The sequence below is a fragment of the Drosophila obscura genome, unplaced genomic scaffold (assembly GCF_018151105.1).
Source record: "Drosophila obscura isolate BZ-5 IFL unplaced genomic scaffold, ASM1815110v1 contig_179, whole genome shotgun sequence".
Taxonomy (NCBI): Eukaryota; Metazoa; Arthropoda; class Insecta; order Diptera; family Drosophilidae; genus Drosophila; species Drosophila obscura.
Genome location: NW_024542766.1, coordinates 6,306,359 through 6,327,985, shown reverse-complemented (window position 1 = coordinate 6,327,985; position 21,627 = coordinate 6,306,359). Strand labels below are relative to the sequence as shown.

General features: G+C 45.7%; 3 protein-coding genes and 1 long non-coding RNA gene across 5 annotated transcripts; 2 read left to right on the top strand and 2 right to left on the bottom strand.

Annotated features, from left to right (window-relative positions):
- The first annotated feature begins 416 nt into the window (after nt 1-416).
- Nucleotides 417-2,368, top strand: LOC111078812. Its single transcript, XM_022373678.2, has 2 exons — nt 417-1,291; nt 1,359-2,368. The coding sequence occupies exons 1-2, from the start codon at nt 977-979 to the stop codon at nt 1,812-1,814; spliced, it is 771 nt and encodes a 256-aa protein (XP_022229370.1). The 5' UTR covers nt 417-976; the 3' UTR covers nt 1,815-2,368.
- Nucleotides 2,369-3,717: 1,349 nt separating this feature from the next.
- LOC111078813 lies at nt 3,718-8,129 on the top strand. The gene is made up of 4 exons (XR_005967567.1): nt 3,718-4,937; nt 5,027-5,241; nt 7,954-8,040; nt 8,101-8,129. It is a non-coding gene; the product is annotated as an uncharacterized LOC111078813 (long non-coding RNA).
- A 2,875-nt stretch (nt 8,130-11,004) lies between these two features.
- On the bottom strand, nt 11,005-19,494 carry LOC111078782 (beta-1,3-glucosyltransferase). Of its 2 annotated transcripts, XM_022373639.2 has the most exons (7): nt 18,690-19,411; nt 18,499-18,635; nt 18,073-18,421; nt 17,592-17,748; nt 16,944-17,103; nt 15,994-16,561; nt 11,005-11,183 (listed from the first exon to the last, which is right to left on the bottom strand). In XM_022373639.2, the coding sequence occupies exons 1-6, from the start codon at nt 19,089-19,091 to the stop codon at nt 16,021-16,023; spliced, it is 1,746 nt and encodes a 581-aa protein (XP_022229331.2). In that variant the 5' UTR covers nt 19,092-19,411; the 3' UTR covers nt 11,005-11,183; nt 15,994-16,020. The 2 variants fall into 2 exon arrangements, with proteins under 2 accessions (XP_022229331.2, XP_022229332.2); XM_022373640.2 differs by lacking the exons at nt 11,005-11,183; nt 17,592-17,748 and having other exon boundaries at nt 16,454-16,561; nt 18,690-19,494.
- A 1-nt stretch (nt 19,495) lies between these two features.
- On the bottom strand, nt 19,496-21,609 carry LOC111078781 (myotubularin-related protein 2). Its single transcript, XM_022373637.2, has 2 exons — nt 19,953-21,609; nt 19,496-19,896 (listed from the first exon to the last, which is right to left on the bottom strand). The coding sequence occupies exons 1-2, from the start codon at nt 21,484-21,486 to the stop codon at nt 19,571-19,573; spliced, it is 1,860 nt and encodes a 619-aa protein (XP_022229329.1). The 5' UTR covers nt 21,487-21,609; the 3' UTR covers nt 19,496-19,570.
- Nucleotides 21,610-21,627: the final 18 nt, after the last annotated feature.

The following is a 21,627-nucleotide window of genomic DNA, read 5'->3' as shown; positions in this document are numbered from 1 at the left end:
GCCTAATTGGCCTGCGGATTGAGCGATCTCTGTGAACTCTGTGAGCTCCATGCTGTCTGGGGCTTGTTCCGTTGTTAATAAAGTGGGTAACGGTGCCATGTGCCGGCGGTGCCGGCGGTTGCCCCTGTGCAGGTCATAAATCCAACCGCATTCCCGAAAAGGAAAAACCTCAGAGAACATAAACAAATCGTCAGAGTGCAGAATGCACGGCTCCATATAACTTTTTTTTTGTATTTTGTGGTGTGTGTGCCATTAAATTATCGCAAGTAAACAGTCGATTCGGCAAATCCGCTTGCTGCGCAATAAAAAATAAAGTGAAAAGAAAATTGCAAAGCGGAAATCGTGTTATTAATGGCAAGTTCTCTCTCCTCTCTCGCCCTTTCGTGACTACGTAACTTAGCATACTTTCAAGCGTTGAATCCACTACCCACATCCAGTGGGTGTACAAATGGTGCGCCATCACACCCTAGTACCAGCCCAGCCCAGCCCAGCCCAGCCCACAAATTGACCCCGAAAAAACGGATATGCAAATGCAATCCATGGGGAACAAAAGTGGGGAAAATGTAAATGAAAACGGGAGCTAAGCTAGAGGATGGATTACGGTGACATTGCCAATGCCCTTCGAGGGGAAAGTTAATAGAGGCAGGGAAAATACAGAGCAAAATTTAAATCAGATAAAAAATACTAGACACATCCTTAAATCAAACCCAAGTTGATTCCCATATCCATAAAATTCTGAAGTATCTTCTGCCCACACCACACCCATCGCTCATTTAGCATACCCTGCATACGGGCAGGGAATATAATAAATGGAAAAGCAAACATACAAACAAAGTAAACAGACACGAACACCGAGTACGAGTACGAGTGGGGCATACTGCTCCTGCCTCCTGGTCGTTGGGTAAACCGCAATCAAAAGAGCTCTGAGGCAACTCAATTTGGGTTAGGCCAGGAACAGTACGTGCCATCCGCTTGGATGGAGTCGTTCGCGTTGTCATCATTGTCCTCGATGTTCTCGTTGCCATCGCCCATGGAGAGCCTGAACCTTTGTGACCCACCGCAGGATGAGCCGGAGGAGGAGCAGGAGTTTAGCTTTCGCTATCCGAGTTATATGTTCCCCGATGTGGACTACGACAAGGACGATATACCACTGCCATTTAAGGCCACGCCGGACTCGCTTTTCAATCTTTGTGCTGCTGTTGTGGATGCCCAGGGCCGCACGGAGGTCTTCAAGTGGAGCATCAATGATGTGGCCGATTGGCTGCGCGACTTCGGTTATCCCGAATACGAAGTGAGTGGAGGGTGGAGGGGTGCTCGCCAGCGACGCAGCCTGAAAGGATATACATTATTTGTTATAGCAAACCTTCAAAGAGAACCACATCGATGGGCACAAGTTGCTCAATCTGGATGCCATCTCTCTGGTGGCTCTGAATGTGCGCAACTTCGAGCACATTCGTCATCTGGGACGTGGCATTCGAGCGCTCTACCGCAAGGAGCTGCAGACAGCCACGGAGACAAAGCAGCACAGTGAGGTGTACAAAACCTTCAAGGCCCGCACTGGCAGAAGCTACGAGGGATTGCGCGAAACTGAACTGCTGGGACGCATGCACATGATACGCTCCGTCTTTCGGGACGTCAACGATTGGGACATGATGGAACTGCATATGGCTCGGGCACCCATAAGGCGATACCGTGAGGTGCTTGCCAACTCCAGGCGCTACAATCTCTACGGCCCGTCGACGGCACGCAGGGAGCCCATTATCATGGACGATGTGGATACCACATCTTGGTTTGATTTCGGCGATTGCTATTAGGTTTCGAGTTGATTGAAGCATATGTAAGCAGGAGAAGCTACTTATAAAAGGATATTAATTCTAAAGATTCCGTGGAATATCAAACATAAACATAAGTAGCCTTACGCTGAGGCAAAATGTACTATAGTCTAATAAGCTTAAAAATAGTTTCATTTAGATGTCCTTCATTTTTTAGCATTGGGTATTCGGAAATCAATGAACTATAAAGGATTTTAATACCTAATACATAAATTTTAATGATAGGCAAGTCCATCTGAAGCACACCCATGCTTTCAGTTTCAGAAATTTTTTCTTCGAACAGAGTTTTTACCACACACATAATCATTGTTGGAATTTCCATCCAGTCATCTATATGTAAGTCTGTCTAAAGAATCATTTGTGTTAAAATTTTGAACACATTTGTCACAAAATCTTATGATTTAGATTTTTCTGCACAAAATTTTTAACTGGAAATTTAGATTCCAATGACCTATGGAGTAAATTGAGTATCTCAATAGTCTCTCTCGCTCTGAAGGACACACTCATGATGTTAGTTCCACAGAGTTTTACTTCCAATAAAGTCTTAACAATACACATAATCATTGTTGGAATTATGCTGATGGATACTTGATAGTCATCAATATTTATGTTTGTCTGAAGAATCTTTTGAACACATTTCTCACATAATTATGATTATAATAATCAATCTGCTGATATTCTTACCACCTTGCGTGACGCGTCTAGAGGGGATGTACGAATCAGATCTTGTACCTTGAAGCGATTATTTAAATAAACACCTCGCATAAGAGGAACACCCACGAAAAAGTAGCCATCTAAGCACATATAGTAAGTTATTCCTAGTTACATATATCTTGTAAAACTGAACACATAAATGCTTAATCGTATCTTTTTTCTGTGCTCATATTCTCTTGAAATAATACCCTGCTAATATACAATCATGTTCCATCGATTAGGACCCACTTTTACTGCCATATTTTAATGATTTGTATAATTTTGAGTAAACCCAGACCAAAAGCACTCACTTTCCCTTGCCCATTCATCCCACACCACCCCAACAACCAACCGCCAGCAACACTCGCGCGGAGTTTTCTGATTCTGCCCAATCAGTCGACACGGGGCATTGATCACTTATCGCCCTGCTTTTGCTGCTTTTGGTGGCTGTGTGGACCGAGCGATCGTTCGTTCTCCTGTTGTGTGCCGTACACATTCGCGTCCGCGTCCGCTCACGTGTTCAAATTTATTGATTGTTCTGCTCACAAGACACGGCGTTTCTGATATTTTTTTACTCGTTTCTCGTTGGGCCTGAGCCTGGAGTCCTGCTGTGCGGCATGGGAGACGTACGTGTGGTCGTTTTATGTTATATTTTTCGACATCTTGTGTGTCCGACGAACGGGCTGAACGCTGAGCTCTGAACTGGACCTGGGCCTGGGATTTGCCTTGCCTCCTAGATGCAACCTTAGACTCTGGTGCGCTGCAGCTACGCAGAGGCTGAGAGGCTGAGCTGCTGCCCATGCAAATCGTCTTCGCCTTTATTAACTTATGCGCATTCAGATTACCTTAATAACTCGTTCCGTTAACACTTTATTATGTTCAAGGCTCATAAATCGTTCCATCACCCAGACATGGTCCCGAGCATGAGTATCGGGAGAGGGTTTCTGTCGATGGGTTCCCGTTCCCGTTGTCGTTCCCCGTTCCCCGAGTCTCTGGCGCAGACATCGTCGATTATGATTTATCGCATTTTAATCAATTTAAAATGTTTAAAACGATACAAATCGGAAGAAATTATGAATGTGTTGCTGTCTTTGGTCTCCACAGTAGGCCAGCAATAACAACAGCAACAGCTACAGCCACACAGCCACATAGCCACAGGCAACCGGACGACGACGCCAACGACCACAAGCCACAGCGATGATCGTCAGCATGCGTTATCCGACGCGTACCTCGTTTGTATTTCACTCCCCAAGCCTCCAGAGACTCCTCTCGGGTTACCTTTTGGTCGCGGGAGAGGCTCTCGAAATTTACGCGCGCCAACACAAAACGAGGGAGTCCAGGAGCGGACCAAGGCCTTAAATGTGTGGGAAAACAGAGTTACAGAGATTCTTCTGGGGTGTCTTCGAATATAGTCCGCCCCTGAGCCTGAGCGTGTCCCAAAATGCATTCCTCGATCGCGTGCTGTGTGAGTGTGTGTGGGGATTGGGTGGGGTATTGCCTGGTTTCAATGTGCGTCGCGAGTCGCGACGACGGCACAGCGACGATTATGATGATTAAAATTGATAAGCGAAATATTTTTATCATTTCTCAAATTAACATAAACCATATGCGATTATCACACAATAAGCTCAGCGGCTGTTGTGGCCACAACAGGCAACAAACACTCTGCCTCTGCCTCTCTTTTTTTGTTGTTCGCTTTTTATAAGCTTTTATGGCCCGCCTCTGACTGCGTTCGCTTATAAGTTATGGCATTGCTGCGAAATTATGGCATTGGCCATTGGATTTGGTCGCGGCAAAAGTGTCAATGGGCAAAACATGAAATTTATGAGGATTTACCAGCCCCAGCGGTCATGTCACGGTCTTACAGTGTGTCCTGCCCCATAAAGAGGCTTTTATTCAACTCTTAACCTATGCGTGCTTACGGGACTAAAACGGTTTGAAGCGTCGCGACTGCTTCAGCAGTTCAATTTTTCGCTTATCCTCCTCGAACTTTTTGCGCATCTCGACGATATTCTGCATTTTACTTTCGCGTATCTGGAAGGTGTAAAAGTTTTTCAGCTCCTTCGTTTTTGTGTCGTTTGCCCGCTTCTTCTCGAGGCGTCCGATGACGGACTCCTTCTGCTCGAAGCCAGCATTGCGACCCTCTTTGCCCACAGTGACCCAGCCATCGGCGTCGGCTTCGCTATTCTTGGCTGCCAGTGCGGCCGCTCGCTCTCTCCGGTCATAGTCGGCCATATATTCGCTGATCTGTGCCTTTGTCTTCTCCGCATCCAGCAAGTAATGATTTTCGTACTCTTCGTGCCACAGATCCATGCCCGTTTTGATGGTGGACTCGCCGCTGCCGCTGTCGAACAGGTCAATGCTCGGCACGGCCAAGGCCTTGGCCAGGCTGCTGCTCTTCTGGAACACCACGTAAGCCACTTTGAATATGAATGGCGGGCGCACATTGGCGAAGGGCTCGTTTGTGCCCTCATACCATTTGATTGTCTCATCCTTTCCAGGCTTCGCTGCAAATTGTACGCTCTCCACGTTGCCGGCCCGCTTGAAGAAACCCTTCAGGCCGTCCTCCGTCACATAGGGCGGTATATTGAGCAGGAACAACGTGCGACCCTTGGGTTTATTCGGATCCATCAGCCGGATGAAGTGCTCCCGCATGTAAACGCTGTGGCAGTGCTGTGCGTCGCGGCTCATTCGCAGAGGAACAACTAGAAGTCAGGTATTTACGATTAGCACTAGTCGCGGCAGTGTTTGTGTGTGTGCTTTTACCTGTGTATCCCTCGATTCCCTCCATTATTGCTTAGTTTTTGTTAGAATTAAATAAACACGTTTCGAGCCAATGGCGATGGGAAGTTAAATGTAAATATATGAATATATCGATATTGGAGATGCTGGAAATATCGATGTCTTAGTGCGATACACGTAACTTTAATTTATCGCGCAGGTTGGCAGCTCTGTTGGTCGGTTATTTTAAATTTGAAAATATGTTTGAAATTAGTTTATTTTATTTATTTCAAGAATTAACTAATTTCATCTAGAAATTCACTCTTCTGTTGCTTCTCACAGAAAAAACAATTAGTTAAATCGCAGAAAGCCATATAAAATTGTGCAATCCAAGCATTTTCCACTTTCATTTAGGCCAAAATGGACCGTATGCATGTGTGTGCACTACGCCAAACGGCAAATAATTAAACAACATGCATTGTGGGAAAAGCAGGAGCTGAATTAGAAGCAGGATGCGGCATCAGTCGAGCCAAAACCAAATGTTTTTGTAAACTTTGCACGTATTTTAGTTTTCGGACGATTTTGTACTGCCAGCGAGCTCGCTCTCCTTCTTTCTCTTTCTGGTTGTGTCCTACTGCAATCCCAGGCCCTGTGTGTGTGCGGGGGGATGTACCCGTCAAATGGTCCGAAAACAAAAACTGCTCCCTAGCCACAACCCGCCGCCTCCCACTGACCGCAGCCTGCGTTTATTTAACGGCCGCCGTTGCCGCATGCTGAAAGGCGGAAGTTTGCCAGGCACGTTTGTTGTACACTGTACACAGTCCCTGTGTCCAGCGAATAGATGCTAATTAATTGAAGGCTGCTGCATTTTTATTGTCTTCAGTTGAATTCACAATGTTTCATTGATTTCCTACACAGAAATCTCAGCCTCAAAGAAGAGAATGGGCAAACGTAATTCGTTAATCAAAATCCTATAACAAAGTGACCTTAATTGCAGCACAGATTGACATTGTTTTTGTAGAATTATGACCCATGGCAGGCACCACATGGCAAATGCCACCCACCCATTGGGGTAACAAGAAGCTGATTGAATAATGCAATTTGAATGCGGTTTGATTTTGTATAGCAAGTCTCAAGTGTAATTAAATGTGCAAACGCTGTGCTAAAAGGCCAGTTAATTTGATCAACAATTTTGCAGATGAGCTTTAAGTGCATGAATCCAATTGCTTTGAAAATGTAGCCTAAAGAACCAGTTGATAATTAGTCAAGCAGGTTGTTTTGTAGCAGAGACAGCAGACGGATATCTGTATGTATCGTCCTGAATATACTTTTATTAATACATATTTGGATTTGGTTAAGGTTTAAATTTATACACAAAACCGCATTAAAATCCTGCACGCTCGCAGCATTAACTGAAAACCATAACAAATGCAAAGTTTTTTAACTTTTTTTGTTGTACGTGCACATAATTTTAAAAATTTGTTCATACTTTATTAAGTCTGCTTATGCAAAAAAAAAAGGAGTAAAACAAAAATTGTACATTTAAAAGCGCGGCACGTGCTCCATATTCTTTCCATTGAGGGTCGAGAATTTGTTTCCTTAATGCCAAATCCTTGACTAATTAGTGCATGTTGTGGCAACAGCGTGGGTCGTGGGGTCGTGCCACCACCCCTAAGCTGGAGAAAAAGTACGAGAGTATATTTATGAGGCTTCAAGCGCTAAAAAGTGCCAGCATTTCTTTTCAGCAAGTGTGTCTGAGTGTTGAGGTGTATAGGTGTAGGTGTGTATAGGGGAGAGAGGTTTGTTTTGATTTCTGTAAAAATGTTGCAAGTCGGGGAAATTCATTAAAAATGTTCGCTTAGCTGACTGACGCGTAGCTGTGGGGGGGAGGGAGTGGATGAGTTAATGCAAATTATGAAATATATTCATTTCAGGTAAAAGTCAACTTGTGGGTGCATGGTGTTCATTCTTGAGAGCTTCTCGCACTCACACTCTATCTTTATTTTTCTTAAATTCCAACTGAACTAGGAGCTCCGACTCCAATGCCGATACCAATACCTGTGCCACAGTCATGTGATTTTGGAGACTTCAACTTGTCCAGTTCCAGGTTTTTGATTTTGGCCAATTGTGCGTGAAAACTTCCCAAGCGATTTTTGTCGCACGCATGATTTATGTGCGTCCATTTGTGGCACGCAATTTGTGTGGCAGCCACAGCCACAGCTAAAGCCACACTCCGACCCCAAGCGAATCAACAAATGCTTGTGCAATTTTCATTCTCATTGAGGTTCACAAAACGTTATTTCGTTTATTTTTCATTTCTTTTTTTTTTTGGGGTCGAGGGAATTCTAGAAAACTCCATTTGCTGTGTGACCATTTAAGGCGTCACGTGCAACTAATTTATTTTGCCATAACAATTGCCATGATTCCTGCCCCCCAAAAAAACAAAACCCCTAAAAATTGTGGCACAACAAATTGGAGTCCCCCACTTATGTCCTGAATACCTCATTAGGTAATATCCCACTGGTTGGTGGCAGGTAGTTTATGCTATTGATACGAAAATATTTGCAAATGCTTAGTAGGGATGCCCAAACATGTACATAATAGCTTAAAATATACCGTCAGTGTATCCAAACAACCAACTGTGACCCATTCGGAACCCAACCACACCAACCATAAACGCATTGCACTGAACTCTCCCGCTTTTCAGTTTTGATGCTCCTTCCTGCAGAGGGTATTATAATTCTGATCACATGTTTGCAAGGCAGATTGGAAAGTCTTGGAAAACAAAACAACTGTATGTAAATTTTGTATCTATAATAATTTATATAAATTGTGATTTATAAATCTTCCATAGGAATGATGGATCTTCAAGGGTATCAAGAGTTTTGGTTCCTTTTTGTTGTTGGTCATTATGGTCAAAACAGAAATTAACCAAAAATGTATTCAAAAATGTTTGCTACTGAAACGTGACCCAAACCAAACCAATGGCTATATTTTCTTTGCAATGGGAGAGGAGAGGAAAGCATTCCTCACACACCCAGAACCACTATGGCCTCATGATTAATCGGGTAAACACTTTCCGTTAACGATATTTCCATTAATTATGTCTTTGCAGAGAGGCAAAATACACAAAAAAAAAAAACGAATCGAAATATGGTAAGAAAACTTTTAGTCTGGTCGCGCTTTCCCTCTCATTAGTATCGCTGACATGCCACGCCCACTCCGATGGCGTTGCGCCGATAAGCAGCCAATCATGTCGACAATAGAACCCTGGACTTGGCCAGGACTCGTACTCGGCCCACCGCTTGGGGGCAGTTGCAAAAACTTGACACAAAAGGTTCGAAAACTTTACTCATTAATTATGGAAGGCAACAACAAAAAAAATAGCAAAATAAATTGCGTCAAAAGAAAATTCGTCAAGAGGTTCGTCTCGCCGAAATTGGGTTCAATTGGTTATTTGTAATTTCTGCTGCAATAATTTTTATTTACCGATTTATTAACCACCACAGTAAGCCAGAGAGATCCCATTAGCGATAAATGGGGACATTTTGGGCGGAAAAAAGTAGCTGAGCGCCATATAAAATACCAGGAACATGAGAAACTAAGTAAAGGCGGTGCAACGGGGATGGGATACTCTGGAGCGTAAGTATGTAGTAGTAGGTATGAAGGACGGGAAAATATCCTTGAAGTTAAAATGAATGTGAAGACGGCAATATGAATATTATTCTTGATGCCAAACGATCAGAGCGGTGTGGCACGCTCACATCGGACGAGAAATGGCATTAAAAATAAATTAAAATAAATGTAAAAACCATGGCATACTTTTTGAGTTGGCTTATTAAAATTGCATTCCTCGAGGTTCTTGATGGATTCAAAGTATAAAGGAGACCCTTCCACCCACGAGGACATGTATCACGTCTGGATCGGACGAGAAATGACGGAGTTGGAGAAATTTATCAAAAGTTCCGAGCTAAGGTCCTTGCTCTGGACATGTAAGTCTGGTCGCAAAAAACCAGGGGAACCTAGAAATGTAGAAATCAGACAAGAAATAGCCACTTGGCTATAAGTTTATAACGTCACGAAAGGCAATATCCTTTTTGTCCTTGATGTCAAACTGGCTGTAAGCTATCGACGATACTCTCCCGATCACGAGAGAGTGTGATCGGACGACAAATTATGGTTTTTTATCGAAGCAGCGAACTGGCAGCAGCGATGCCCGCGCATTTTTAAATCCAGATATATATAAAAAACCACTGCATGCTTTTGGGGTTGTCATTATTAAAAAGTAGTGCATGCTTTTAGGCTGGTCTATTCGACGAATATATTACAAAATTGCATGTAACAGGCGAATCCTTTCAGCCCTGAAGTCCTTGATGGTTTCAAAAATTAGGGGAGACCCTTCCGCTGACGAAGACACGCGTAACGTCTGGATCGGTTGAGAAATGGCGAAGTTATACAAATTTAATCCTCAGTCCTTGATGTCCTTGTTGCGAAACTGATTGCAAACGATTGGGGGGACTATCCTGATAAGGAAAAGGTGTGGCCCGTCCCAATCGGTCGACTAATAGCCGAGATATAGCGTCACAACAAAAATACTGGTTTTTACTTTCTGACGCTATATCTCGGCCAAATAGGGGCAGATCCTCGAAGGACCTACTTTTTCGTGATCCTGAGGATCCAGACTGCCGATGCCCATCCAAAAAAAGGACATCCGAGGAATACTGGTTTTCGCAAAAAGCATGATGTAACCATCATCATTTTTTCGAAAACCAGTATTTGCCGAATGTCCTTTTTTTGGATGCCATTCGATGGAAAGGACTCTCCTGATTACAAAAAGACATGCCACGCCCAGATCTGCCCCTATTTGGCCGAGATATAGCTTGATTAAAAAAAACCAGTATTTTAAATATTTGGCAGCCAAAACTTTGGGACGCTATATCTCGGCCAATTGAGCTCTGATCGGGGCAGGACTTACCTTTCCAGAATCCTTAGGATCCATTCTGTCCTTCGGCTATAGTTTTTCCCCGATCAGATGGAGGCGTGGCCCGCCCTGATCAAACTAAAAATGGCGAATCAATAAAGGATTTTTAGCGGTTCCAAGGCAATATCCTTATTGTCCTTGATGTCAAACGATAGAGGACTTTAACCCGATCACGAGAAGGCGTGGCAGGCCCAGATCGGACAGGAAATGGCAGAGTTATACGCATTTTTAAAAACGTAATAAATTGATGCCAGGTTCGTATCGGCCAGCTTTTGACCTGATGTAAAAAAGAAAAACCAGCTACCTTCTGCTGATTTCTGTTCGCCTGGTACTCGGTTTGAAAATTTTCTAGTTTTCGGCCATTTGAGCGAAGCATTTTCAAAAAGTTAGTTCCAGCAGTGGCCATCAGCGCTTTTGGGGGCGCCACTGAGGAACAAAAAAATTAATTTGCAAAGTTGTAAGCGACGGTCACTGATAGAACTATCGATCGGGACGTGCGATGGCTTTGTGTGATCGGAGGAGCATTCTTGATTTTATAGAGTCCTTGGCAAGGACAAAGGATACCAAGGGTCAGAATTTTGGATTGGCTTTGGCAACATCTCCGGATGGATTCCTTGTCAAGGATCAAGGATAATTTCACCAGTTACAAAAATTTAATTTTCTTCTCTATTTAAGGACCCATCTGGGCGTTTGATGGTTTCCTGTGATTGGAAAAATGTCCTTAATCCCCTTACGGTATATCCATACAAATTCAATAAAAAGGATGTGTGAATTTTCTTGTATTTCTTAAATTTTAATTGCAGATAGGATTACATTCAATTCATTATGTTCTAAAAATAATATTATTATAATTGCCGCTGTGGGCATTGCTGAAGGGACTCGATCCGAAAGATTAATTTTATTCATCTTTTGCTTCAGTCTTCAGACTGGATCTCATCATGGGGCTCGAAGGATGTCTGCAATTTAAGGTACAGAAAATGTATTATTTATTATCGAAATGTATGTAGTTTCAATAAAAATAATTAAAATATCATTGGATTAATTTAAGTTGAATGCTCGAAAACACTTGCTTTCTAAGTACTTCTTCTGACATTAAACCTTTGAATCTTAAACCAAAAATGAGCCCGAACCAACCTCCACACCAACGAACCAGACACCCCCAGGCAAAGAGCACCAGGACAGCAGACCGCGACCAACACCAAGCCCAAGTCATTTATCATTGATAATTCGTATAAGGAAGTGGAAGGCACACCAATGTCAAAAAAACCAATTTAAAGTAAATTAGCGCAATGCCAAATGCTTGTCGAATTGTGCGGGTGGAAGACCACAATGGGTGTGGGTGGGTGGGCTTACTTGGTATAGGACACAGGTGCGTGTTCTTTAGGCCAAACAAATGTGGCAACTCGACTTGGCCCAAAGTTTGCACACATGTCGACGTCTTAGCCGTCCCTGTGCCTGTCTGTGTTTGCGGTTGCCGTTCATTTCCTATCAGATCACGTACGGGCGCGTGGCTTAGCAGTGAGAAGAAATCCGTTTGCCAGGTCCTGCTACTGCTCCAGTGTGGCTACCATGGAAAAAAGTCTCCAGGCTAGGGGGAAAATAGTGCAGACGTTGCGCCTTAGAAATTTATTGCACGTGGTAAGTTGGTTAGATGGGTTGGACTGCAGATTAGACGCCCTGATAGACACAAAATGCTTTTTCCTCCAGTTCAACTTTAGTTTAGACAGGGACAAAAATTTATTGCACGTTAACTGAGACATCAAGAGGTAGAAAGAGAGACAGAGCGGGCCAAAGGATTGTGTGTCCTGCGTTTTGTTTGAATGGAGTTGCCTACTTTGAGGCGTTGTAACTTGATCTAGATGGGAGCCAAGTTCTGTCTGTCTGACTGTCTGCCTGTAAGTTGTGGCTGGCAAATGGCTTAAGGCAGTTGAGTGAATTTGCCAAGTTCTGATTGATGAATCCAGGGGATAGGAAAAAGGATTCACTGAAAGTTTAAGTGGTTGACAAACCAAGGCAAAACTTGGTAGACTTACAGGACTAGGATGCCACTGCTGCCGAATTCCTTCTGCGCTTTAGTGTAGATATTTTAAATGCATATTTCATAATCTTAAACCTTCCCTCCATATTGATTTCATCGCATCGTGAAGCGAGCGTAGAAATGCAAAATACAAGCATAAAACTAAAACAATTGTCTAATCCCAACTGGGGAGCTGGACGCCAAAAGTTGCACCCAACCAAAAGGAAACAAACACGAAAAGTCCACAATGAAGCCATGAAGCCCACCCCACAGGGCACGGGGCACCCCCCGACCTCGATCCGGACACAAGCTGCTTCGCAAATCTCACAGGACTTGATGCACGTTGTGTAAAGAAATCTTTTTAAACAATTTCATCTCATGCTTGATTTCTTTCTGTGTGGGTTCGTTCTCTATTTTTTTTTTTCTGTTTTCAGCCACTGCCCTGCTTGAGGGCGGTTGCTTAAATTTTCTTATGGTTCAACTTTTGATGTTTCAAGCCAGATTAACAGAGCTTACCCTGCGCCCCCGGTTGGACCTTCTCTCTGTCTGTGATGTGACATTGTTCAGCATAATCTACTTTCGAGTAGCCACAAGCAACACAACACACCCATGTTAAGTGTGTATGTGTGTGTGTGCGAAAGGACAAACTGTAATTTTATGCAAAAGAAAATGCTGCATGGCAGCTTTTCCCACTCAAGATAATGGGAGAACCACTTTTTTTGGCCATTTTTGTTGTTGTTAGAATTAAAAAATATAAAGCAAGAAATATATTCAAAACCCTCAAGAGAAAGCAAAAACTAGAATTTCAAAGATTACACAACTTGTTCAAAGACACAAAGATATCAGACTCATAGACATAAAGATTCATTAAATTAACGATAGTCAAACCAAACTATAAAATTGTGAGTTCAACAACTGCTGATTAATAAAAAGAGAAAACCAATCAAATTTAAAGAATACATACAAAAAAAAAGAAGCTCTTTCGACCATAAGGTACCTTAAAATTAGATTAATTTCTTTTTTCAACTATTAAATGATGAAAATAATTTTAATATTATATACAAAAACTATGTAAATTGTTTTGAAATGTAACGTTGTACACCATAAAGACAGACATGAAGATCACCCTTAGATCGTTATTAGGAACATGAAACATATATAGCTTATAGTAGCTTTATTCTACCATTTCCATGCATTGACAAGAACACAATAGACCCAAGTTTTTCCACGATTAGCGGACATAAAAAGGGAAAGTTATTGCCTTGTAAAACAATACATAAAATGAAATCAATCGTAAAAGTCTCTTCTCCTTCCAACAAATATTTCTAGGTATAAAACCCAGCGAATTAGAGGAAACTGTCAACAGTTGGATTTGGGGCATCATGCAGTTGGGAGTACTTTTTGGATGGCTTGGTAAGTCCCTACGTTTTATACATTCATTCCAGACTTATTCAAACATTTCCCTGCTATCTTTCTCTGTCTCTTTGTTAGTTCTCTCGATGACCACACACCTTTGCCTAGCCTGGAGTGACAGTGATCCAGTGCCATCTATGCTGTCCCGCATCTACAGTCACCAGAAGCAAAGAAATCTAGCCAAAGTGCAACTTCTACCTCAGAAAGTTGTCAGCTTTGTGGGACCCAGACAGGCGGGTTCCTCAGAGGAGGAGGAAGCCGACGGGGAATACGACGACTATGAGGATTGGTGGCGCTGATATGGGACAGATATCCTCCGTATTCTCGTGTGCATGCAGCATTTATTTAACTGCAAGCTGTTAATTAAATTTTGTTTTAAATTCAACTTGTCGCAGTGGCTTGGCCATGTGGCTGGCGGTGGCTTTGAGCTCGTTTCTGGGTCTGGGCATGGGTCTGGTCTGGGGTCTGGCTTGGTATTCATTGAAAAATCCACAACTAATTAGGACGCACGGAGTAAGCGATGCAAGGAGGTGCAAGCACGTAGACGTAGATGACACGGCGACAAGAGTCCGTGCCGTGCCGTGCCGTACCGTACCGTGCCTGCTGCCTTTGCTGGCTGGCAGGCAGGAGATAAAACCAACTTGCGGCGATGCCGGGGGGCAACAGAGCAAATAAACAGCCAGACAGACAGGCAGACACATGAACAAATTAACAGAATTGCATTCCATTAAATTTCCTTTGCTGAAAGAGCACATCCCTCGTAAAGCTTTTCTGGTTGAGTATACTTACTCTCTGACATGGAGCAAAGCTCTTTTGGTATTAAACATATACATATATCCCCGAGTGTTATCTGATTTGTTCACAAACTTGTTCCGGTCAAGGGAACGGGAAGCTCTTCAAGGATTAATGATAAACGGATAAGATCTGTTTTGCACACAGCTCCGTTCCGTTCCGTTCCGGTCAACGTACGTGCAATCATTTAATCATTTAAATGTCCCCTAAATATTGAATGACTGCAGTGGAGAAACTCTTTAAAGATTTAGGCTATTCGGACTAAACACCATTATCTGGCCAAATCGAATTTGTGTTGAGGTTTTTTGCCGGTTGCCTGCACACCTGACAACAACTTTCACTCAGTCGCTAAATAATTCAGGGACCACAGGACAATTACTTCTGTCAACGGGCTCTCCAAACAAAACTGTCACATTGTTTTCACCTATTTGGAATTGGCCCCCCGAAATGGTGTGGGCGTGTCCGCTTGTCGCCCACATTTGAGACTTGCGAAAACTATTGATTAGTGCCTGAATAATAGATGCACAATGTGCATTATAGAGTGGTTGCTTGCGGAGGGCTGCTGCATGGCCACAGCGAAACGAAGCGAAGCTACTGGGCTTCTGGGCTGCTGGGCTGCTGGTCTCCTGGATTGTCTGTCTGCCAGGTTAAATGGAGCGCTTTGTTTGTTTTATCTCAAAAGATACATACTCCGTGCCTCAATCGTGGAAGGAAGTGGAAGTGGGGGAAAGGAATATCCGCCCAAGGGCTAAGCTAACCATTCGAAAAGTGCACTCAAGCGGAAACTGTTGATGCCCCTGAATGCGAGCGAGCGCCATTCAGAGAACCGATTCGCTCCTCTGGCTCGCTCAAAATTTACATTTAATGAGGTTTAAGTCCATCGAAGGTGTGACAAATCTCCAAGCTAAGCGGAAGCCCAGCCAAGAGCTTTGGCATTTTCAAGTGTCGCCCCCAATTGAAATTGAATGCAAATTATATGCAAGTGCAGAATGATGGGATTTATATGGATTTGGCATATTGATATGGGTGCTATCTAATGGAGCAGTCCATTAAAAGTTCGTAAGAAAGGAAAAGGTAAGGAAATTATATAAACGGATATTTATTCCATTAAACAAGAGTTCTCTTTGCAAAGCCCATTTAAGAATATATGTCCCCAACTTATAGCTACATAAAATCAGGCACAAGTCTCCCTAATCAGAGGAGCAGCCAGCCAACTGTCAACCCCAAGCCTCGTCGTGGCAAATCCCAACCACATTTGAGTATTTTCACTAATTAAACTGACACGAAAGCCGCAACACAAACAGCAGTACACGGCCCCTTCCTAACGCGACACCTGACAAGTTGTCTATGTTTGTTTTTTTTTTTTGGCGCAAATGTCTTTTGGTCTATAGAAAATGAAAATTCGTGTGCTTGGCAGCCGCTTGATGGCTGGCCGTAGATTGGTTTTTGGGGAATGCGGTGGCAACTTTTGTTCAACTGTCAGCGGCAGCGCAAACCAAACCCCATCCGGAGTGAATTTGTTTTTTATTATAATTAGTACTCACCTCAGCAGCAGCAGCAGCAGCAGCAGACTAGAGATCCAAATGCTTCTCTGCCGTTGCCAGGCCAGTGGGAAGACCTGGCAGCTGCAGTCGTCCTCCAAGCAGGGGCAGTGGTGCAGCAGCAGCAGCAGCAGCAGCCACTGTCGCACGTTCTTTGCCAGTGGCCTGCGGCACAGTCTGATTGCCGCCGCTGGAGCCGCCCAGCCATCTGCGATACGTGTGCTCGGGCTGCGTGTTCCAATACTTGTGAAAGGAAATGGGCGGCTGAAGGTGCAGCAGCTCGCTGGCGTAGTCCTGAGGCCTGGCCTGATGCAGCCCGGCGGCTGGCAAGGCCACCACTCCGAGCGCCTGCAGGCAGTAGCCCAGTATCATGTCGTCCGGGGCGTTGGCACTCGGACAACTGCAGTGCTCGAGGACGAGCCGCACCAGGGTCAGGCTGAGCACAATTCCGGCTCCTCCCGTGTGGTAGTTGAAGCCATCTGAGGCGTACAAACGATACCCGTAGCGTTCCCCCAGATAGATGTGCTCCGTGTGATTGTAGCCATTCAGCAGGGCGCTCACTCGTGGCACGCTGCAGGCAGAGACCAAAGGGAATTGCAGTTGCAAGGATGAGTGCGGATTTATCAATACAAATATTTTTAATTGAATGCGCCGTCATGCGATTAAGCCGGAAAATAAAAATATCTCAGCTGAGCGGCAAGGTGCAGGAGGATCGACTGGGTGGTGCGCAGCATTTAAATCAAAGTGAAAGAACGCATTTAAAGTAATCTAAATGAATTTAAGGAAGCATTTTTACATCTCAGTAAATGGAGTTTCCATAATCAGAAGAGCCTCCTGCCTCCTGCCTTCGATTGCTAGCAGATCAGCCATCAATCAAAAGCCATTGCTGCTAATAGACATTCGCATACATAATCCCACCTCCCAGCAGGTGCAGTTGCCGCAGAGTGACTTACCTAAGCAGCGTATCATCATCGACGAGCATGAGCCAGCGTATGTGTGTCTCCTTTTGTGCGCTGATATCCTTGAGGGATAATTGTAAAATTGCCAATGTTTTGGCACAATGTCCAGTCTGAACATTGGGTATCCCAGTGCTGATTGTCGGTATGCCGACGTCTGTTGCGGTTTAGAGCAGGCGGCACGGCGTGGGGTGGCAGTTGGAATCCAGTAGACAAGAGACACAAGACAGGAGGGAACACACAAAGTCAAATCAATGAATATTCAATAAGTTCGACTGCTCGTTGAAGGGTGATGTGATGTGGGGGGGATACAAGCAGATGAGGACCGAAAAGCACACGGATCCTGCAAGGATGTGCGGATGTGTGTGTGTGTATGTTTTGTTTGCCTGTCACTCCGCCTCATCGTGTTTTTGTTAATGCCCCACGCACACACATATGCCCCATGCATGCACGCATGTACATACATGCATTGCCACACATGGGAAAATATTCGTACGTACGTATTGGTTTGTGCAACGATGGCTGCCATTTGCTCTTCCGGCATCACCCTCATTTGCTTTAATTGCCCTCTCATTGTCAACGGGGGGAATGGAACGGAACGGAGCGGGATGGGATGGGTTGGGTTGGGTTGGGACGGCCGCTTACCTGCCACATCGCTGTAGTATCTACGGTGCCGGGCGTCGGTCGCCCAGGTGCGTTCGATGATTGGTATACGTTCCTTATGGAATTTTGCACAGGTCTTGATTGCAAAATAGATGTGCGATCCTGTTGTTTGCACCTGCACCTGCTGCACCTCCACCTGCTGTGTGTGTGCAGAGAGAATCGGAGAATCAAGTGGATGTTGATTGCTTGGGGGCTTGTCGTCGCACCCAAGTGAGTGCGTCCAAGAATTTCGAAAACAAAGCACAAAATGGGCTGCTGCTGCTCGTTTCTGTTGAGTGCAGAGGTGCCAAAAACAAATAAAAGGGAATCGAAATTTGGACAAAATACCCAGTCAGAATCGGAGGCTTAATCTTAATCAAAGTTCCCTTTAGAAATGTTGTGTTAAATCTACACACAAACACACTCACGGCGATGGGGGGGAGGGAAACAGGAAGCGCACTACAGGCAGCATAAATAAACTTACCCCTTGCACCCGATTCCGATTCCCCAAAGTCGATGGCAGGACAGCAAACATCTCTGGCTTTGCATAAAGCATACAAGGCACAGGCTTCCTTGTGCCCGTGCCCGTGCCCATTCCCGTCTCGGGGGAATGCAACGGCCCTGCTGCAGTGGGACAAATGTAGGCAGCACTTTTCAAAATGATTTTCCGCTCCAAGGTTTCGCCATCTACGGGGTCGCTCTTCGGTCCTGGCTTGGGTGTGTCAGGTGTGAAGTTGTCGAATATAAAGCGGGCCAGCTCATGGGAGGCGTCTATGGCGAACTCACTGTGCCGGTTGCCATTCTGGGCATTAAGAGCAACAAGTTCCGCCAGCCTGTTAATGGATGTTTCATTATGAGTTATGGATGATGGCCAGTGCCCCGCCGCCCCCCTTCCACTCGAGGGAATTACCTGCGCAGCAGAACACCTGTGAAAACAACGCCGGCACTGAGCAGGGGATACGGGAACCATCTGGGATTCTTGTAGTGTGCAAAATGATGCACAATCGTGGCCTCCGTGTCGTACAAGGCATGGCCGTAGTAGGCAGCCTGAAAGTTAATATTCAGAATAGTTTAAGTCCATTCGGAAGGACAGCTACTCACCTCCGTTGGGTCCTGGCTGTGTAGCTGCTGCAGGAGGCCACGCAGCGAGGCCACATGCGTGTTGTGTTGACACCAAATAATCCATTCCGTGCGCGCAGTTAGCAAACGTGTCTCGCCTGGCAATGCGTCCAGCAATGTCCAATAATTGAATAGCTCATGCATTATGTGGAACCTGAGGACATAATCCCCGGGGATGAGCCCCGCCAGTTGTTGCTGCTGCTCCCGCAAACTGTCCGACAACGCAAAACATTCATCCAGCAAGCGACGGGGCAGCGGCGGACAGGCAATGACCACAAGCACCTCAGTCGCACTCGCAGCCTCTGTCCAGCCATGGCAACAGCTTAAAAGACACCAAAGCCACACCACCACCACCAGCACACGGTGCCAGCGCCAACTAGGCATTGTTTTCGACTCGGTAATTAGACGCGTACATATTATAATTCACATTTTTAAAGCGACTAATCGGAACAGCGCTCAATGGCAGCATCCGTTGGCATCCGGGCACGACTGCATTAATGAACGTGCGAAAACGTACTGAAGCAATGTGATTTTAATTTTGGCGCAAAAGGCTACGTACCAGCCGAACTGGTGGGGCGATAGGGAGGGCCTGTGCGTAGTCCAAGGCGCAGGCGCCTGCTGGTCACTGATTTTATGAATGAAAGCAGGCTGGCTGCATGCAACAGTTGGAGGGGGAGTCACCATTAGATGGGATAGCAGCAGCAGCAGCAGCAGCAGCAGCAGCTGCCTGTGGAGATTACTTTAAAGTTTAAACTTATTTTGATTATATTTGGAACAGTCCACGTAGGTCACATTGAATATTGTATGTATATTTATACGATTAATATTTATAAAGGAATAATTAAAGGGAAATACTACGGGTATTAATGCATTGGCGATGCCAGTCGCGTTGTTGTCTGCATGTTGTTGCTGCGAGTATTCGACTTGAGCCGCAGCTCATTCACATGCTTGAACAGCAGATCCTGCTTCGAGAGCAGTTCGCGTGTGCGCTGGCATCCGTGCTGGGGTGCACACAGACCCGGATTCCAGCGGCAGTACAGACCCTTCCACAGCCGCACGGCGCGCACACTGGCAATGGGCCGCAACACAAGCTCCGCGCCGTGCGTGAACGAGGGGAATAGCGGATTTAAATACTGATCCAACGAGGAGTTAATGTGCGTCCAAAGGGATGTAGTCTTGTGCTTAAGATCTGCAAGAAGTTTGCTCTCCATATGGGTATAAAAAATAAGTTTAAAGGGCACTTACCCTCGGCCACACGCTCGGCTTCGGTGTTGCACAGGAAGGTGCCGAATCGACACGAGTACAGATGATCCACAATGGTTATGAGGAAATGCTCATTGAACTCGAAGGCGTTGTTGAACTGCTGGCCCACCTGCCACACGCTGTCAATGAACTGCAGGAAAACCGGCGAGCGATCCGCATCGGAATGCTTGTTGTCGCCATGGCCAACGCGCTGCTGGAACTTGTGCCCGAAGGACAGCCACTCCTTCTCGATGAGCACCTCAAAGCCGCGCACAGTGCGATAGTGAGGATCCAGCAGCAGCATCGAGAGGGCAGTCAGCTGCGCCGTGCGATCCCAGCCATCGGAGCAGTGCACCACCACCGAAGTGCTCATGGTCTCCACCTTGTCGACTATCCGGACAGCGCCGGCCAGGACGCATCTGATGTGCTTCAGCCAGAGCGTGTTGTCGATGGCCGATTGCCATTTGGAGTCGTCTGTGGTGGGGAAACAGGCCTCCTTCACCTTGCGCAGGCTCTCTCGCATCACGTGAATGTTGTGGATGTCCAGGAAATTGATCTCCACATTCTTGTACGCATCCTCCGACTCATAGCCGCCTCCCTTGGCCTTATTGGCAATGGCATTGGCGCTGGGTCGCGCGTCCATAATCGTCAATTTGTCCGACTGAGCGTTGGCCTCCATGATGTAGCTCAGGTAGGTCTCATCGTCCGCATTCCTTTTGCCACTGACGCCCACCAGGGGCTGGGAGCAGCGTGTTATGCTCGCCTGGGTCTTGGGGTTCATCCACGACAGCACTGGCAGACGACAGCGGGAACGGAATTGCGCCACGCGACGCAGAAAGTCATCGGATGCAGCTTTGGGCACCGCCCAAACAGCCGGATAGCTATCGCAAACGGCATAGGCTTCGTTTATCTTGGTGACCCTCCACATGTCGTTGGGCACGCCCAGGCGTCGCAGCTCCGCCAGCGGTTCGTACACTGCCCAGCCGTCCCAGCCGCCGCTGCCGTTCACAGCGTTGGCGGCGGCATGGGCAAAGGCGAAGAGGCGGCCGCTGTAGGAGAGCGGAAACGCATTCGTCTGCAGCTTCTCGAACACCGTTCGGCGCGAATGATTCTGCTGCTTGTGTGCGAAACGCAGATTCCTCATATCTTTGCAGAAGATCTCAATGCCGTACGAGTTTTCGCCGCGCGACGTGGCACCGCCGATCTTCTCCACGCGCGCAATCACGCCCAACGGTACATCGACCACTACGGGCGGCTCTTGATCCCTCAGAGGCAGCGACCGGAAGTACAGGCGATAGTTCGTAATGGTCAAGGCTCCGAAGACGGGTCCGCGGTAGGGGCAAACGTATGTGACATCGTTTTTCTGATCCTGATCCTCTTCGCCGTCCAAGTAGGAGAAGGGTGTGTCCCTCAGTCCACCATTTTCGCCGCCGCCGTGTTTTGAGCCGAGGGAACTCGACTTGGAACTGCTGTCCAGTGAGTTGCTGCTGGCCGTTTTAGAGGCCAGTTTGTCGGCCAGACTTGAGGAAGGATCCATTGCGCGATGTGCACGAGTAGTGGGCAATTTGTGTTTGTTTTGGCTTGTTAAACAAACTTTTAAATCTAAATTTAATGCAAATCACTTTAAATAGTGATGGGTCAGTAAAGCTTCAAAACCATCGATGACACTATCGATATT

Excerpts from the sequence above, each read along its gene's own strand:
- LOC111078812 (XM_022373678.2), top strand. The coding sequence starts at position 977 with ATGGAGTCGTTCGCGTTGTCATCATTGTCCTCGATGTTCTCGTTGCCA. Across the intron at positions 1,292-1,358 it reads TCGGTTATCCCGAATACGAA|CAAACCTTCAAAGAGAACCA; the intron begins GTGAGTGGAGGG and ends TATTTGTTATAG.
- LOC111078782 (XM_022373639.2), bottom strand. The coding sequence starts at position 19,091 with ATGCCTAGTTGGCGCTGGCACCGTGTGCTGGTGGTGGTGGTGTGGCTT. Across the intron at positions 18,636-18,689 it reads ACAGCCAGGACCCAACGGAG|GCTGCCTACTACGGCCATGC; the intron begins GTGAGTAGCTGT and ends ATTAACTTTCAG. Across the intron at positions 18,422-18,498 it reads ACAGGTGTTCTGCTGCGCAG|GCTGGCGGAACTTGTTGCTC; the intron begins GTAATTCCCTCG and ends ATCCATTAACAG.
- LOC111078781 (XM_022373637.2), bottom strand. The coding sequence starts at position 21,486 with ATGGATCCTTCCTCAAGTCTGGCCGACAAACTGGCCTCTAAAACGGCC. Across the intron at positions 19,897-19,952 it reads AGCCGAGCGTGTGGCCGAGG|ATCTTAAGCACAAGACTACA; the intron begins GTAAGTGCCCTT and ends AACTTCTTGCAG.